Here is an 18,548-nt window from a genome sequence, read left to right as displayed (position 1 = left end):
TTATGGGGGACAGTGGGGAGGGACTTGGGGGGACCCCACGGCGGGGCCGGGACTGGGCACGGAGGGTGGGGTCCAGGTGGGGAACACTGCCTGCTGCGGGTCTGCCCGGCAACTGGTGAGTCATCAGCCCCGCTCTCTCCGATTGGCTGGCTCTTGTCCATCGCATTCTCTCATTGGCTGAGGAGAGGCCCGGGACTGGAGACAAGCAACGGGAGAGATCCCGCCCCGAGCACCGGCACGGGGACAACAGACCCAGCCCGGGCACACGGAGGGGATTTATCACCAACCAAACCACAGCAGCACAAGGAGAAGGGAAAGAACTCCCTCCAACACCTTCCCCCCACCCAACGGGGATCACCCACAACAGGGGTTATCCACGATGGAGAGACGGGGACAGCCGAGCTCAGATCAGAAGCCAATTTTATTGAGGTTACCAGGTTTTTACTGGGTTTTACTAGTATAGTGCTTAAATAGGGCTCGATGTTTGCTAACAATTTCCCATTGGTTACACATTCTTCATGACATCACGTCTCCTGGGAACATGATCTTATCACGAAGTCTCACAACAGGTTGCTTGATCACTTCTTGCCCAGGAAGAATTAACTATGTCTGTGTCTCCCACAGTTTCTGCTCAGTCAGGCCTCAGATATTGGACCCCTTTACCAGCTGCATTGTTTTACTCTCTGTTTTATTCCCCATAAGGGGGCACCAGGGCTCTGCCCAACGGGGGTCACTGGGGATCATCCAGCCCGGAGCCTCCCATGGGGGATGGAGCTGGAGCAGCGCACCTCCATCGGGGCACTCACAGGGCTTCCCTTACTGGCACCTCCGCTGGTGTTTGGTCAAGTTTGAGCTCGTGGAGAAGCTCTTCCCACACTCCCCACACTCGTAGGGCCTCTCCCCGGTGTGGATGCGCCGGTGCTTGGTGAGGTTGGAGTTGTGCTTGAAGCCCTTCCCGCAGTCGGGGCAGCGGAAGGGCCTCTCATCTGTGTGAATCCGCTCATGTCTGAGGAGAGCGGAGCTGGTCTGAAACCTCTTCCCACACTGGGGACACTCGTAGGGCCTCTCCCCAGTGTGGATGCGCTGGTGGGTTCTCAGGTCTGAGATACACCTAAAGCTCTTCCCACATTCCAAGCAGGTGTAGGGCCCTTCCCCTGTGTGGATCACCTGGTGCCGGATCAGGCCAAACCTGTCTATGAAGCTCTTCCCACAATCCCCACACTCGTAGGGCCGTTCCCCGGTGTGGATCACCTGGTGCCGGATCAGGCCAGAGCTGTCTCTGAAGCTCTTCCTACACTTCCCACACTCGTAGGGCTGTACCCCAGTGTGGACCACCTGGTGCTGGACCAGGTGGGAGCTCTGGCTGAAACCCTTCCCACATTCCAAGCAGGTGTAGGGCCGTTCCCCAGTGTGGATCCTCTGGTGCCGGACCAGGTGGGAGCTGTGGCTGAAACCCTTCCCACATTCCAAGCACTCGTAGGGCCGTTCCCCAGTGTGGATCACCTGGTGCTGGATCAGCTTGGATCTCTGGCTGTAACCCTTCCCACATTCCAAGCACTCGTAGGGCCGCTCCCCAGTGTGGATCCTCTGGTGCTGGATCAGGGTGGAGCGTTGTCTGAAGCTCTTCCCACACTCCCCACACTCATAAGGTCGCTCCCCAGTGTGGATCACCTGGTGCCGGATCAGGGTGGAGCGCTGTCTGAAACTCTTCCCACACTCCCCACACTCGTAGGGCCGTTCCCCAGTGTGGATCCTCTGGTGCTCAATCAGCTTGAAGCTCCGGCTGAAACCCTGTCCACATTCCAAGCACTTGTGCGGCTTCTCCCTGCCATGAGCCTTCTCCACCTGCTCCGAGCTATGGCTGGATCTCCGGCCGCCTTCCTGGCTCAGGGGGGCTCTTTCCTCCCCGCAGCTCCCTGGGCTGGGTTTGCAGCACCTCCTCCTGCAGGATCTCTGGGGCTTTTCCTCCTCCTCCATCCAGCCACGCCCTGGGAATGACAAATCCTGGTTTGGGGAAAAAACAAGAGGAGAGTACCTTGGACTAGAGGCTCCTCCTTGCCCAAGTTCATCTCGGGAATCTTGTCTCTGTAAGAACCTCCAAAACACCAAGATTCAGCCCAGAAATCCTGCAGACTTCAAGACACAGTTCAAAAACTCCCCAAACATCACAAGTCAGCAAAAACCTCCTCCAAAAGATAAAGATTCAGCTGCCCCATAAAACCAAAGCACCAACATTTAGCCCAAGAAAGCTCAGAAACACCAAGATTCACCCCCGTGAAAATCGTGGATCACCCTCCAGTCACCTGCTGCATGTGGGGGGAGCAGCTGGGGGGAGGCTGCAGATACAGGGAGGGGTGGAACCTTGTGCTGCTTCCTGTATCTGCGCCTCCTCCTATGTCTCTACTCTTCCTCACACTCCTCTTCCTCCTGCTATTCCTCCTTCTCCTGCACAATCCCACCTTCTCCTGCCACGTGCATCGTTTGACCATTTTGTTCCTCAACCCTGCTTCTCTTTCCCTTCTCCTCCTGCCCCCAGGCCCAGCACCCACTGCCGGCTCCCTCTTCCCCCCAAACCCACAGCATCCCAGCGCAGGGGCAGGGATGGAGCTGGGGCAGGTCGGGCTGGGGCAGCGCTGGGCTCTCGGCCGCCTCCGCCCGCACTCGGTCCCCACTGCAGCCGCTCCCGCCAGGACAGCGCGGGGGGGCCCGGCCTTGGCGCTGCCCCACTCCCACCTCCCCAAATTCCCCTCGCGGGGGCGCTGGGGCCGAGGGGGGGGCGCAGGTGGGGTCCAGGTGGGGAAGGCTGGGAGCTGCGAGTCTGCCTGGCAACTGGTGAGTCATCAGCGCCGCGCGCTCTGATTGGCTGAGCTCTGCCTGAGGGCTGGGGCTGCAGCAAAGAGGGGACACCCTGCTCCAGGGGGGATCTCCCGCAAACGGGGGACCCCCATGAAAGGAACAAGAGGAAAGTGTCTTTACAATCAGATGCTGTCAATCTGCTCGGAGATAGGGCCAGGGACCTGTACATAAGGAAATGACAGGAGAAGCCATCGCTTTCAGAAAATGGTATCAATTGATGACACAGACTGCTGCTCAGCCAACGTCCTGCTCAATTCATGAACTTCCAGAAGAACAAAAAAGACTTAACACAGCCATGAATATCGTTTGCTATACAATAGTGGGGAGCATATTAATGGGGGTATGTAGCAGGTGGATTGGGATGTCTGTAGCTCTCAAGTACTTCAGCCAGTGGGGAAAGGGAGAGGGAGATGTGGCCAGGAGAATTAGGATGAAAAGGAGGCTGTGTCCTCCAAAAATGGGAGAAGATCCCATGGGGAATGTCCCATGACCTCTCCCATTTTTAGGAATGAAATTACTTTTACAGAACTCCTCTGTCTGCTTGGTGGACAGAAACCTCTGCTGATGTCAATTTTTCCACACACCCTGGGGCTCATCCGGAATTCCTTCCACCGTCCGGGGCGGTGGGCAGGGAGTGCAGCTGAAGGTGCCTCACCCACTTTGGGTGATCGGCTCCCTTGGCTGGCGGCGGCACCGGGGATTGACTGGGGACCCGGCAGTGACCAGGAGACAGACGAGTGACACATCAGGGGGGTCTGTGAAGAGGCAGCAGGGAGAGAGCACTGAAAATCTCACCTGTGAGTGCACTGGGATCTTCGGGGAGTGAACATGGCAGGGCACCCAGGGAGGAGAGAAAAGGGAAAGCCAGGGAGGGGTCCTGGCCAAAGGGATGATGAGCCCAAAATATCTCTGAAGGCTCCCCTGGGAGAATGTTGAGGTCGTTTGCACATTCCCCCACAGGTAATTAAGGACACGGACACCCAGGGGGCAATAAGGGAAGTGGAGAAGGGATTTGGACAACAGGGGATGGATGGTGTTGGTGTGCTGGGAAGGGATCCAGTGAAGGGGAGTGTGCAGCAATATGGGGAAGGCAAGAGGCAGCAGGAGGTATTTATGTGGTATGAAAAAGGATGACAGAAAAGGAAGAGAAAAATACAGAGGATTGGGATGTATTTCAGCAGGGTCTTATCCTCAGAATTTGCCAGCTGACCCAGATCCTCTCCATACCCAGTTTCCAGGACAGGAAAAGAAGGAGGTCAGGATGTCAGGAGGTTTCTCTGCGGTGGGCAGCGGCAGCACCAGGCGCAGAGCTGCGGGACCGGGAGCACGGGCTGGGGGCCTGTGGGGAGCTGCGGGGCCGGGCCGGGGCTGTGGGGCAGCCGGGGCTCAGCACCGGGCGCTGCCTGACCCCACCAGCCCCGGGCAGGGCCGGCACTGGCCCCCGGCCCCCAGGAGGCTGCGGGACGCCCCGGCCGCTGCCCGGCCCCGGGGAGCTGCCGGCCCTGCCCGCCGGGGGGGCCGCCTTTGGACACTGCGGCAGGACAGGGACCGGCTCTGCCATACGGGCTCTGGAGGGGACCCTGAGCACAAGGAGGAAAACAAAGGAACAGCTGGGAAATGCAGATTGTACATGGAAGGATCAGGATTTTCTATTAAGGATTGGTTTGGGTCACTGGAGCAAGCAAAGGTTTTGCAGAAAGCTCAGCAGCTGTGCACCAACAGTGTCCTGGGTTGACTGTATGATGCTTTTATCGCCAGTCGTCTGTTCTGTTTATGCTGAATAATAAGTTTTGCACCTTTAAGACTTTTTCAAGATTGACGGGGAGGGGGAGAAGAAGCGCAGAGTTTGTTTTCAAGAACTGCACTCACTTCTCCACATTCCTGCTGCTGGACTGCGTTGTCTGCAGACAGACAGACAGCGAGACAGAGCTCTCCTTTGCTTTTTAGTTAGTTATAGCTAGATGGGGCAAAGAACTTCCCTGGACTGTGTTTTTTTTCCTTTTTTTGGACCTGCTCAAACCTGCTCTGGACTGAACACCCAAAAGAGATCAGCAGCAGCTCGCACCTGTGACCCAGCAGGCCGGGCCTGGGCCGTGGCATTTCCAGCACTGGAGGGACTGATAAGAGACTGAGTGACCCAAGCTGCAGCCCGAGGGGGATTTTTCTGAGTTTGTCTCTCTCTCTTGGAGTGGCAAGAAGTTTCATTGTTTAATATTGTTTAGGTTTGCTTGTTTAAAAAACAAGTTTTTTCCACTTTTCTCCAAGGAAGTATTTTTTCCCAAACCAGTTGCGGGGAGGGCCAATAGATTCTGCTTTCTAGAGGAACCCCTTTGCGGGTTCTCTCCCAAATTTGCCCTGAACCAGGACACACAGGCAGCGAGAGGGGCTGCAGGAGTGGCAGAAGAAGGCCCTGGAGCACTTGGGCACAAAGGCACAGCAGCTGAATGCAAGAAGGGGTGAGCAAAAGGCCAAGCTGAAGGCAAAGGCCATGGCACAGTTCCTACAGCCCCTCAGGGATCAACCCCAGGGCCCAAGGGGGCCCCAGCACCCAGGGGACAGGGTCGGCCACAAGCACCTGGCAGAGGCATTGCCCTCCTGGGCAGGGGAGAACCCACCCAAACAGCCCCTGGCAAGGAGTCAGGGCTGGAAACCAAGATGCCATGGGTACAGCTTTTGCCATTGGCCAAATTTGGCAAGAAGAAGAGCCAGACCCAGGGCCGATATTCAATTGTCTCCCTTGCAATTGATCTTGGGAATCCCTTACCCTGGTAATTCTCCACCTAGTGCAGGCTGGAGATAAGGGATGTACATTTAAAGCAGTCTGTGGCCAGAATCCTGTCTCTTGTGAAATCTCTGCCATAGGAAGCTGGGCTGGCACAGAGCCTGCCTTGGCACTTTGTTGTTCCCAACATCCAAGCAGGACACCGGGCCCTGCCTAAGGACTGCAAAGCAGCACCACTGCTGGCCAAGTGGCGTGGCCCGTGCCAAGTGGCCCTGAGGCCAGAAACAGCCGCCAGCACAGCTGAACACGGGGGACCCCTCAGCCTCGGCTCCAGGGCTCTGAAGCCCCGGAGATTTGCACTTCCCGCCTGCAGCAGGAGGATGGGAGGCCCCCACCGAGCCTGAAATAGAGATTTTTGGAGTTCACTTAAGTTAAGAAAATGAATTAAGCATTCATATTTTAGCTTGTAGAGTTATGTATTGAATTTTAACCTTTTACTTAAGAAACCTCTGCCTGGTACAAAGGGCATAAGAAAATGCAAAATCCTGAAGCTTCTTGCAAAAAGAACAATACCAGAAGAGGCAAAGAACCCAGATAAAGAAGCTCCTCTGTCTCCAAGCCTCTCAAGACTGACAGATGTATTCAGATAAGCACCAAAGGACCAAAAGCGCACGCACAGAGAGGAAAAGTTCAAAAGTTCAGCCAGGAGGAAGACCACAATCTTCAGCCTCAGGACCACCGAGAGACCCCCGCACGACCACCACAGCAAACCACGTGTGCCCAGAAGGGCGTGGATTTATTTAGCATGAGAGGCGAGGACAGGCGGGGCCAGGGGTTGAATATGCATAGAAAAGTTGTGCAATGTATTGCATATGGAACATCTTTGGGAATAAAGCTGTGGGTCAGACTGAGGCTCGGGGCACAAGTTTTGGAGAGCTATCTCACTTGTGCCGGGTGCTGACATACATACCCACTTTATAACTACCCCAAGTTGTGGAGTCTATTTATTTATTCCGTGTATCGTTTCAGTTGGCGACCACGAAGGGACTGCTCTGCTCACCCGCGGGTCTGGTTGGGAGCAGACACCCTCAGGGGCGACGGGGCTTTTTCCTGGAGGGACTCTGCGCCTCGGCTGTACACTGTGGGGAGCAGACCACGGCCCGGTGACAAGCGGATGAAAGCGGTATGTATTAATTTCTTAAGGTTGGCACTGATAAGTCGCAAAAAGGCCTTTTTTTCACGCAGTTTTGCCCAGGGGTTTGCAAGCAGAACACCACCGCGGCAGAGACCGGCGGCGGGAGGACCTCCCCAGCTGATAGCGCGGCTCGGGGAGGGAGAAATCGCGATTTCAGTGTGTTGTGTCCCGATTGCAGTGTGGTGTGTCCCAGTTTCGGTGTCGTGTGTCTGTTACGTCCGGACGTGCGTGCTTGTGTGCGTGTATGTGTGAGTGGAACGGTGAAGCGCGGTGCGGTGTTGCTAAGATACAGAGACGCGGCGCGGCGGTGCTGGAGAGCGCATGCGCCGGGCTACTCTCAGCCACACTACCTGATGGAGCGGGTGGTGCGCATGCGCGGCACGGGCTGTCCCTTGCGAGCGAGGGCAGCGCGGCGCGGGGCTTAAGTCGGGGCTTGCAAAGGTGCTTTAGGCGCGGCCCAGCTGATAGCGCAGCGGGCGCGCGGGCACAAGCCGCGGTTTGAGGAGCTGCTGTGAACGCCGCTAGCTGATAGCGCAGCTAGTGGGAGCGTGGTACAAGTTGGGAGTTACAAGCACCGCTTACAAGCATCGCTGGTTAGTAAAGGGCTTGCAAAAGTAGCCAGCGAACCCAGCTGGGCTAAGAGTTAAGTGTTTGTTGTGCGATAGCACTGCCCTTTAGTGTTAAAAGCTGTCACTGGGAGATCCTTGGGTTTGCTGTTCAGTTCCTGTTACAAGTGAGAGGCGATCTGCTCACAGTGGCTGCAGAACTCCAAGCCCGGGCCAAGGGAGCCCGGCCTCCCAGACAGGCTCGCCACAGGTGGTTTCAGCTTGAACCAAGTCAGTCTCTTCATCCATCAGGGGACTGGGTAGTCATAGAGCGCGAGGACGGAGGGAGAGACCGAATATTCTTAACTAGGATATACCAAAGTTCAACAAGTTGCTATCTAGCCTTTGACTGGGAACAACCGCCAGTTGAACTGGCGCTTAGGAACCCCTTGAGGTGGGGTCTGGAAGGGGTAATCCCCTGCTTCGTGTGTGGATTGACAACCTTTTGCTAGAAGCCAGACTGGCACACAGCTTGGGTTCTTCTCCGATGCTTGAAGTGTCAGAGGAGGTGGTATTGTATTTCATATAGATGGAGATCCACATGTAGTGCATGTGCCCCTGAATTACCGAGATACTATAACCCAGGGGTTGAACAAGCAAGGTGTGAAATAGTGAATTTAATCTGTGGGAAAAGCCACCTAGTCCCTGAAACCTGAGTCGTGTTTGAAGAAGATTGGGAAAGGATAAAGGAGTGGCACAGCCTTAGCATTAAAAGGAAGAACTAAGGAAATTTTTTTTCTTCTTTTCTTTCCTCCCCAGTAGTTTGGATTGAACCCTTAGGAGTTCGTAAATTTATGTGGGACTGGGCAAACAACAAATTAACAACATTTGATGGTTAATTAATTAATACCATAATATTTCAATATTAGAAGTGCTATTGATTATTAATTTGAATATTAATATTTTAATTCGGTTATTTGAATATCTATAAATTTTATTAATGTTTTAATTTAAATAATTATTGCATTAAAAAAAAGTTTTCCTTTTATCTGTGGCTTATATTGGAACACTCAGAACTGAAAAAGCTCAATCAAATATTGCTTCCATTGATGACCATGACATTGTCTGAACGAGGAGGCAAGATAGCCTCCTACAGGTACATTAGAATATAATACCTTGTTACAACTTATGTTATTTAAGTGAGACCAGAAGAAACTACCCCAGCAGACCTTCTAGTTGCAAATCTGAAGCTGGGGGAAATGGAGAAAGAAGTAAAATTCCTAGTCGATACTGGGGCAACATACTCGGTTCTAAATACAGCTCTGATGCCCATAGGGGATGATTATGCGACTGGCCAAACTGAAAAGGCATTTTTCTTTAGGCCACTGAAATACAAACTGGGAAAGCAGTGGGGGATTCACAAATTTCTATATATGCCCAATTCCCCTGAGCCACTTTTGGGCAGAGATTTGCTGGGACAATTACAAGCAACTATTACATTTAAAAACGGGGAGATGACTCTGGAGGTAAATGATCAAAAGTATGTAGAAGTATTGAGTTTGATATTAGCCACCAGTGAAGTCATGAGCGAAACTGAAATTGATGAAGAGATAATAAATCAGGTATTCCCTGGGGTATGGGCCTCTGATGTACCAGGGAGAGCAAAAAACACTCCCTCTATACAGATCAGGCTAAAAGAGGGAAAGCAACCTGTCAGGGTTAAACAGTATCCCTTGAGGAGGGAGGATAGGGAAGGGATTAGCCCAGTAACTGAGAACTTTTTGCGTCTTGGATTATTAAAAGAATGTCAATCTGATTTTAATACCCCCATTGTACCAGTTCGCAAACCTGACAGGTCATACCGGTTAGTACAGGATCTGCGAGCCACAAACAAGGTAACTGAAGATCTGTATCCTGTGGTGGCCAATCCCTACACGTTATTAACTTGCTTAATACCCGAGCTAACTTGGTTTACCGTTTTAGATTTAAAAGATGCCTTCTTTTGCCTTCCTATCCACGAAGCCAGCCAGAAAATTTTTGCATTTGAATGGGAAAATCCTAAGAGCGGGCGAAGAACTCAACTGACATGGACCAGACTCCCAGAAGGATTCAAAAACTCACCCACTTTGTTTGGAGAACAACTTGCAAAGGAATTAAGAGACCTGGGAAGCCCCTCCAGAGGAAGGGAAGCTGCTACAGTACATAGATGACATCCTGATAGCCACACAGACAAGAGAAGCATGCATGGCCTGGACGATAAGCCTCTTGAACTTTTTGGGGCTCCAAGGGTACCGGGTATCAAAGAAAAAAGCCCAAGCAGTAAAACAGAAAGTAACCTACCTGGGTTACAAAGTCAGTGCTGGACAACATACCTTGGGCCAAAGCCGGAAGGAGGCAATATGCCAGACCCCTAAACCTCAGACTGTAAAGGAACTACAAACTTTCCTGGGGATGACAGGGTGGTGCAGGTTATGGATCTATAACTACGGACTGCTTGTTAAGCCCTTATATGAACTGATTGCAACTGAAAGCAGGGACATCCAATGGACAAAAGAAGCTATGCAGGCATTCAACCAGCTGAGAAAGCCCTCATGTCAGCTCCAGCCCTGGGATTGCCGGACGTGAGTAAGCGTTTCCTTTTGTTCTCCCATGAGAAGCAAGGAATCGCCTAGGGAATATTAGCACAGGACCTCAGCCCATACCGGAGGGCAGTGGCTTACTTCTCTAAGCAATTGGATACAGCAGCTAAAGGGTGGCCTGGATGCCTCAGAGCTGTTGCAGCAGTCGTACTGAACATCCAAGAGGCACGTAAATTCACCCTAGGCCAGAAAATGACTGTGCTAGTGTCTCACACGATGTCTGCAGTGCTGGAGGTAAAAGGCGGGCATTGGCTTTCCCCACAACGGTTCCTGAGATATAGTAGTGACTAACATTGTCAATCCAGCCTCCTTCCTCAGTAGAAACCAAGGGAAACCAGTGGAACATGACTGCCTGGAGACCATCGAAGCCACTTACTCCAGCCGCCCTGACTTGAAGGACACCCCTCTCGAGAAGGCAGAAGTCTGGTTTACTGATGGAAGCGGTTATATCATCAGTGGAAAACAGCACGCCGGGTATGCCATTACTACGTGCAAGGAGGTAGTAGAATCTGGCCAACGAATACCTCCGTGCAGAAGGCCGAGATAATTGCCTTCTGCCAATTCTAATGCCCTAACGCGGGCCTTAGAATTGGCAAGAGGGAAAGAAATAAACATGTACACGGACTCAAAGTATGCATTTGGAGTAGTGCATGCTCACGGAGCCATTTGGAAAGAGAGAGGACTGCTGAACTCTCAAGGGAAAAATATTAAACATGTATCAGAAATACTGTGACTTCTGGAAGCAGTCCAGTTGCCAGAGAAAGTAGTGATCATGCACATTAAGGCACATCAGAAGATAAACTCAGAATTGGAAGAAGGGAACGAGCTGGCGGATAGGGAAGCAAAAGAAGCAACAAAAATTGAGGTAATAACTGAGGCAGCCCTGATTCCAGATGGGCAAATTTCCCTCAAAGGTAAGTCAAAATACAACAAATTAGAAAAAAAATTGATCCATGAGCAAAAAGGAGACTATAACCAAGAGGGATGGGCCACCATAGAAGGAAAATTAGCTATACCCTCCTATTTATTATAGTCCCTAATAAGGGAAGAACACCAAAAAACCCATTAAGGTATTGATGACATTTATGAGCAACTATCACCCAAGTGACTCAACAATGTGACCTTTGCCTCCAGATCAACCCCTAAATTATTCCCAAACCAAAACCTGGCCAGATTAGAAAGGGTCATGGGCCGGGGCAGCAATGGCAGATCGATTTCACAGAATTGCCAAGAAAAGGGGGGTATAAGTTTTTCCTGGTGCTAACAGATACCTTTTCAGGATGGCCAGAAGCATTCCCCACCAGGACTTCTAAAGCTCAAGAAGTAACTAAGGTATTGGTACAAGAAATCATACCACGCTTTAGAGTCCTGGCCACAATCTCCTCAGATAGAGGACCATATTTTATTGCAAATTTGGTGCAACATGTTAGCCAATCCTTGGGCATAGACTGAGAACTTCACACCCCATATAACCCACCATCAAGTGGTCAAGTAATCATTTCATCAAACAACACCAATCTGTCATAGCCTCAATGCCTCCCATTAGCACTACTGCAGATTTGAACCAAACCCAAGACTAAAGAAAAGCTGAGCCATTTTGAACTGCTTTATGAGAAACCATATGGGGTGCAGAAGAGAATGTCTACCTAAGACATGTCACTAACCTCCTATATGTTAAGTCTCTTACAAGATGACCCTAGAACCACAATGAGAGAGACCGCACCAAGTGCCCCTTACTAACTTTGTGTATCCAGCACTAATCACTAGCTAATAAACACAAGTCATAACTAGTGAACTGCGCTGTTTAGAACACTTCATGTCAATCACCCCATTACAGCTTTATTACCTTAAGTTACTATAAGTTTAATGATGTCTATTTTAACACTCATGTAAAATTAAAAGATGTTAAAATGCGTAAGCATTCTAATGTCACTCTCTAGAATTCATAGAATCCTGCGGAAGGAGGTTTGTCATGATAGTAGGTCAAAATTTAAATCGAGACCGCGGTAGTAAAGGAATTTACTATATTTTAAGAAAAGGGGGGAATAAAACAGAGATTTTCAGAGTTAAGTTAACAAAATGAATTAAGCATTTATATTTTAGCTTGTAGAGTTATGTATTGAATTTTAACCTTTTACTTAAGAAACCCCTGCCTGGTACAAAGGGAAATGCAAAATCCTGAAGCTTCTTGCAAAAAGAACAATACCAGAGGAGGCAAAGAACCCAGATAAAGAAGCTCCTCTGTCTCCAAGCCTCTCAAGACTGACAGACGTACTCAGATAAGCACCAAAGGACCAAAAGCGCACGCACAGAGAGGAAAAGTTCAAAAGTTCAGCCAGGAGGAAGACCACAATCTTCAGCCTCAGGACCACCGAGAGACTCCCGTACAACCACCACAGCAAACCACGCGTGCCCAGAAGGGCGTGGACTTATTTAGCATGAGAGGCGAGGACAGGCGGGGCCAGGGGTTGAATATGCATGAAAAAGTTGTGCAATGTATTGCATATGGAACACCTTTGGGAATGTGAAAAATGCATATTTTATGATTGGCTTTTCGCAATAGTTACAATGAATATTATATGTGTAATGTTGGAAAGTTATGCTGTATTAATTCTCTCAAGTAGTGTGTTGAATGTATTTTTAGGTTATAACACAATGTTAAAATAGAAACTATACTATGTAAGATACTTTATAACTAGCTCAAGAAAGAGATGGGATAATCAAGGAATTCTTCGCACAAAGATAACAATTACAGAAACCTCTAAATTTTCCAGAGGAGAGGAATTTATGGCTTTCCTTATCAACAGAAACGAACTTCTTCAAGCCTGAGTTAGACTCGAAGGCGCCTGGGAATTAACAGAAACTTTTTGACAAGTACCAGACGAATTTCTTGTTTTAAATAAAATATATGCATAATCATGAAGTGTTTTGTATATGCAACAGGCTATTGCTTTTAAGGTTATACCTTTGTTCACAGGGCATGCTTGACATGGCTTAAGTGCCCGAGAGCATCCGGACGTCCATAATTCTTTGCTTTTTATTGTCATGCAATTGTCTTAACTCTAAATTTTTATTACTCTAATTGTATTACTATTTTTACAACCATTTTATTATTATTAAACTTTAAAAAAATTTTAAAAACCAAGTGATTGGCGTTTTTCACAGGGAATAAAGGTGTGGGTCAGACTGAGGCTCGGGGCACAAGTTTTGGAGAGCTATCTCACTTGTGCCGGGCGCTGACATACATACCCACTTCATAACTACCCCAAGTTGTGGAGTCTATTTATTTATTCCGCGTATCACTTCAACTGAGCCTGCGATGAAGGCAGCGCAGCAGCAGCCAGGGCTCCACAGCGGGGCAAGCCCCGGGGCCTGCCCACACATCCTCTGCTCAAATCCTCCGCCTGGCCACCCTCCTTTGGCATCTCCAGACACCGGGGCCAATCCTCGCTGCCGCTGCTGCAGCTTCAGTGCTTTCTGTGCCTGCACTGCCGCAGCTGCTGGGGAACACAACGGCACAATTCCACTCTGGCTCTCACTTACACTCACACACTGCGCTGCCTGCCATTGCATCCATGGAAAATACACCAGGGCATCGACTTCAACCTTTTCAACATTTGATTTCTCTACTCAGGCTTGCTTTGCCTTGGCCTCGGGGAAAGAAATGTTAAAGGTTTTCTTTAAGGGATGTTCCACCACTCAATGGAGATGAGTTTAACAGCTCAACACTCTGGGAATGGCCCAAAAGATACCCACAAAGATAACGACCAGCAGCAAACAGCAACCAACACCTACCCCAGACACTGCCCCCGGCAGAGCTGGAGACACCTGCTCTGCAAAAGGCTGAGAAGGAAATCCAGTAGTTCCCACCTAATTAACATCAGAGGCAAAGAAATCCGGGTCCAATAGGAACCCAAATACTAAAAACTGCACAACTTAAAACTATAGAACATTAAAACACTGGGTTTAGATTGGTTCAGACTGTATCAAGTTTGGGGAAAATCTAGTAAAACCCACGTGTCACTGAAGGATTTTCTCTGCACAGCCGGGCTATGTGGGGATGGAATGATTTCTGTTGCACATCCTGGCCAGAATCAATAATGCCTTGACTCTAACACGAAACATATTGGTGGAGTTTTTCTTTTTCCTGCAGTTCCAGTGCAAAGTTTATAGCAGTAGAATATTTTTTGTAATAATCCTACTTCTATATTGCTGGTTAGGTTTGGGTCAGGGATGGGAGAATGAGTTTTTACTCCAAGGAGAAGTAGAAAAAACTTAATTGCCTTGAAATTTTTTTGTGTATGCTTGTGCTTGGCTCTTAGAGATACCAAAATTAAAATTTGATCTAGGTTTTTCAACGTTGACCTTTAGGCTGCGTTTTGCAAAACTAGAAGAGATTTAAAGGTGACTCTTTAACTCATAAACATAAAAAGATGATTTGAAGGAAAAAAAAAATAAAAGCAGCAGGTTGGGGGCGGAGGGGCACATGTGAGGCTGCTGAAGGCTGCTCTGGAAGAGAAGCTGCATTCCAGGCAGCCAGCGGAGGAGCTTTAGAAATGCAAATTAACACTGCTGGGGCAAAGTGGGGACAATGTACCCGGCTCTTCTTGCCTGGGGCAGGAATTGGGCTGATTCCCTCTGCCCCTCACCCCAAGCTCTGCCTGCTTGCACAGATGCAATTGGCACAGCTGAAGGCAGAGCCCATGGTCAGGATCTCTGACTCTGCAACAGAAATGGGTGAAGCTGCAAAGGGAAAGAGCAAATGGAGAATGTTGTGAAAACTTCACTAAAATAAGGAGGGGGATCATCCCTCTGCCCACTCCAACATGTGCTGTCACTGTCTATGTTATACAGGGTGTATTAGAGCACTGGGGTTTTTGCTATAACAAGTTCAGGGAAAACAGTTGAAATTCAAGTATTTGATGATGTAATCAGAAAAATGCCGTCAGTTGATGCAGCCCCGGCTGGAGGGAGCGCCCAAAAATGGGGAAAAGATGAAGGGCCACTTGACCTAACCCTACAACCAAAGAGGACCCGGGAAGAACAAAACAGAGTCAATGACTGAATCTGCCTGGAGATAGGGCCAGGGACTTGTAGATAAGGAAGTAACGGGAGAAACCATCAGTTCCAATAAATGTTACAAATTGACCCAGACTGCTGCTCAAAGTCCCACTAAATTCCTGAACTTCGAGAAGAACAAAGACTTCACAGAGCCATGAATATCGGATGTTATACACAAGGAGGGGTGCATATTAGCGAAAACAGGCAGCAGGCGCATCGAGAAGTCGGAACCTCCCGAATCCCTCAGCCAGTGGGCAAAGGCAAGAGGGAGATGCGGCCGGGAAAAGGAGCATAAAAAGGAGGCTGCGTACTACAGCAAGGGCAGAGAGCGCACGGCAAATGCCCCACGGCCTCTCCCTCTGCTCAGCAATAAAGTCACTTTTACAGGACTCCTCGGTCTCCTCTGGGCACAGAAACCTCCGGCGACGTGAATTTCCCCGCACGCTCCCGGCGACGGGGCAGCCGCCTCTGTCCTACCCACAGCAAGCGGGACGAGGCAGCGCTGCTCCGGCAGCGGCTCCTGCCCAGGCAGCGGCGGGAAGGAGAGCGCGGGCAGCCGCTCCCGCAGCGCCCTCGGCCCAGGGCCACCACGGGCCGGACACGGCACAAGCAAGCCGCCGCAGCCCCCTGCCGCCCCCTCCGCCCGCAGCGAGCCCCGAGCCCCCGCAGAACCCAGCGCGGCTCCCACCTGCGCCGGGGCCGCCTCCCAGCTCCGCCAATGCCGCCTCCCCGGCCTCCGGCCGCCGCCGCCGCTCCCGGGCCCGCACACACGCTCCGCCAATGGCGCCGCTGCCCAGCCAGGGCCGCCCTCAGGCCGCCAGCGGGGCCGTGCTTCGCCCCGCTCTCACCAATCAGCGCGCCACAACCACGACTGACGGCACAGCCGGCCAATCGCAGCGAGGGGCGGGCTCTGCACACGGCACCGCCTCGCCCCGCGCTCTCAGGGCCCCCCGGGCTGGGCGAGGGCAAAGCCGCAGCTGAGGAACAGCCCTGGAACGGGCCCGGGCCCGGGCCGGCATCCAGCGCAAACACAAACAAACTTCTCCGCACCTCCCGACACGGCTTTCCCGGCCCTGCGCCTTCGCTGCCTCCGCCTCTGCGGCAAGCCCACGAGCCTCACTTCTCCTACCCCTAATTAGGAGCATCAGTGCATCGCTTGGATTTCCCCCAAAAAGGGAAAACCGCCCAAAGCCCTGGGGGTGAGTGGGGCAGGGCAGAGATTTCTGGCAGAAAACTCCAAAACCTGCGAGCAGGATAATGAGAAGTCAAGGAAGAGCCTTGGATCCAGCTTTCCCCCAGGCCTCCCTCCTTCCAGCTGCACCTCCTCCCCCGGCAGGGCAGCAGACAGGGAATGGGGCCATGCTCACTTCATCCCCCGTGCCTTCTCCCTCTGCTCAGGGACAGGAGTCGTTCCCCTGCTGCAGCCTGCACTCTCTCCCACCGGAGACTTGTCCAGGAACTTCTCCGAGCGGAGTCCATCCCCTGGGGCACAGCCCCCCTCCAAGTGCTGCAGCGTGGGTCACTGTGCCACGGGCTCAGTCCTTCCAGGACAGGCTGCTCCAGCGGGGGCCCCTCTGCCCACGGGCTCACAGCCTCCTCTCAGGCATCCCCGTGCTCCAGCCTGGCTCCTCCAGGGGCTGCAGGGGGATCTCTGCATCCCCACGGATCTGCAGGGGGATCTCTGCATCGCCATGGATCTGCAGGGGGATCTCTGCAGCCCCATTGTTATAAATGAATCAGCCAATTTAATAATTAGAGGTGTAATAAATAAAAAGGTCTCTGTTCATCAAAACGAGCATTGAAGGAGATAAGAATTTGAACTGAGTAGGGAATTTTAAGACGTGGGAGGAAAAGGAGGGGGGTGGGCGAGGGAACAGCAAGTATCCTGCTTAAGAATTGTGCAGATGCAACTAGCATAGAAGACTGTGTAACTAATTATATACAAGTTAACTTTTAGGCCAAGGACAATCTGCAAGGAAGATGAGGAGCCTTCATCTCTACGACCACCAAGGGCAGAAAAAAGACCCCCTAGCAACCAATTGCACAGGCGCAGAGTGCATTGAGAGAAAATACGTCAACTGTAAAGACGAAAAAAAAAAAAGAGGGACTTTAAAAAAACAAAAAAGCCACAGGGGAAGCGCGTGCCGTGGTAGAGCAGAAAACTCCCAGGCTGCCCAGTGCTGTCTTTTGCTTACTACCGCTTGCTTAATAAATTCTTGTTAATTGATTTATCTATAATTGGCCTCCCCAATTGAATTTCTCCATAACACTCCCTCTGTTTGCTGGTGCAGCCAAGAACTGACCCAGCCCAGTATTTTGTGCTGTTCTCTTGCTGTCTGAAGGGACTGTGGCTCCTGGAGGGACACTGTGAAAGCAAAATGCTCTCTCGGGGTTGCCTTGCTCCGTGGCATTTCCCACCACAGGCACTTCTTTTCCTGACAGCATCTGGTTCATGTTCCCTCTTCCCTTGCAGGGCACCTCATGTGTGGATCCCGAGCAGCTCCTCCTTCGGTGAGTGGGAAAGGAACCTTTGGTGTTTGGAATTGTGCAGCAAGTTGTGAGCTTGGCATGTGGCAGCCGAGTGCCAGCCTGGGAGGCTGAAGGAAAGTTCCTGTCAGTGTCCTTACGGCAGCAAAGGGGTCCCTGGCAGTTTTCTCCTTTTCTGCTGAAGAGCTTTAGAAGAGCTGCAGGTCTGGTTTTGCAGGCAGAGGATTGCTTGCTGGCTTTAGCCATCGTGGAATATCGAATTCCCAACAATAAGTGGCAATGTCGACTTTAACCCATGGTTAGTTTGAACAGCTCCAAACCCAATTTCTGCTTAGTGCAGCTGGATGTGCAGCTGAGGATAAAGAAGGTGATAACTGAGACAGAACTTCCCGTCCCTCATGCTGCCATCTGTCCACAGGGCACAAAAGCAGCACCAGCACCTCCTCTGGCTCCTTCTGCTTCCAAAGAGGAGGCCAAAGAGGAGGAAGAGAGCAGTGAGCTTCCCGCTGTTCTGGGGGACGATGGTGAACTTCCCTCAGTGCCGGGAGATGAGGGTGAACTTCCCGCTGTTCTGGGAGACGAGGGCGAACATCCCGCGGTGTGGGAATACAACGGCGAGGCTCCCGCGGTGGGGGAGAAGGACAGTGGACATCTCCCAGCGTGGGACGAGGACGGTGGATGTCCCCTGGTGTGGGACAAGGATGGCCAGGCTCGCATGGTGTAGGACGAGGATGACAGACATCTCCCGGCATGGGACGAGGACAGAGGACATCCTTTGGCTTGGGAAGAGGAGGGTGAACTTCTCCCAGCATGGGAAGTGGACAGTGAACGTCCCCTGGCTTGGAAAGATGATGGCAAACCTGCAGTGTTTTGGGAAGAGGATGGAGAACCTGCAGTGTTTTGGGAAGACAACGGAGAACCTGCAGTGTTTTGGGAAGAGGATGGAGAACCTGCCTGTGCTTGGGAAGAGGACACTGAACCTCCCTCGGCTGTGGGATCCTGGGCTGAACATTCTGCCAGCAGCAAGGCCCTGCAGCCAGAGG

General features: G+C 51.4%; 3 protein-coding genes across 4 annotated transcripts in view; 2 read left to right on the top strand and 1 right to left on the bottom strand.

The window, feature by feature from the left end:
- Positions 1-18,548, top strand: part of LOC128821277 (zinc finger protein 397-like) — a 77,079-nt gene that overhangs the window by 32,530 nt on the left and 26,001 nt on the right. The window lies entirely within an intron of this gene.
- On the bottom strand, positions 562-15,779 carry LOC128821257 (zinc finger protein 239-like). 2 transcript variants are annotated; one of them, XM_054002206.1, is made up of 2 exons: positions 15,707-15,779; positions 562-2,004 (listed from the first exon to the last, which is right to left on the bottom strand). In XM_054002206.1, the coding sequence occupies exon 2, from the start codon at positions 1,975-1,977 to the stop codon at positions 817-819; it is 1,161 nt and encodes a 386-aa protein (XP_053858181.1). In that variant the 5' UTR covers positions 1,978-2,004; positions 15,707-15,779; the 3' UTR covers positions 562-816. The 2 variants fall into 2 exon arrangements, with proteins under 2 accessions (XP_053858181.1, XP_053858182.1); XM_054002207.1 differs by having other exon boundaries at positions 562-1,988; positions 15,707-15,756.
- The window catches only part of LOC128821238 (serine/threonine-protein kinase PAK 3-like), a 244,825-nt gene continuing 243,540 nt past the window's right edge, over positions 17,264-18,548 (top strand). The window contains exon 1 of the mRNA XM_054002177.1: positions 17,264-17,529. Within this exon, the coding sequence (XP_053858152.1) occupies positions 17,397-17,529 (133 nt within the window). The 5' untranslated portion in view covers positions 17,264-17,396. The remainder of the gene's footprint in view (positions 17,530-18,548) is intronic.

The sequence above is a fragment of the Vidua macroura genome, chromosome 37, assembly GCF_024509145.1.
Source record: "Vidua macroura isolate BioBank_ID:100142 chromosome 37, ASM2450914v1, whole genome shotgun sequence".
Taxonomy (NCBI): Eukaryota; Metazoa; Chordata; class Aves; order Passeriformes; family Viduidae; genus Vidua; species Vidua macroura.
The sequence above is the reverse complement of the archived record's forward strand: the minus strand, read 5'-3'. Positions and strand labels throughout refer to the sequence as shown.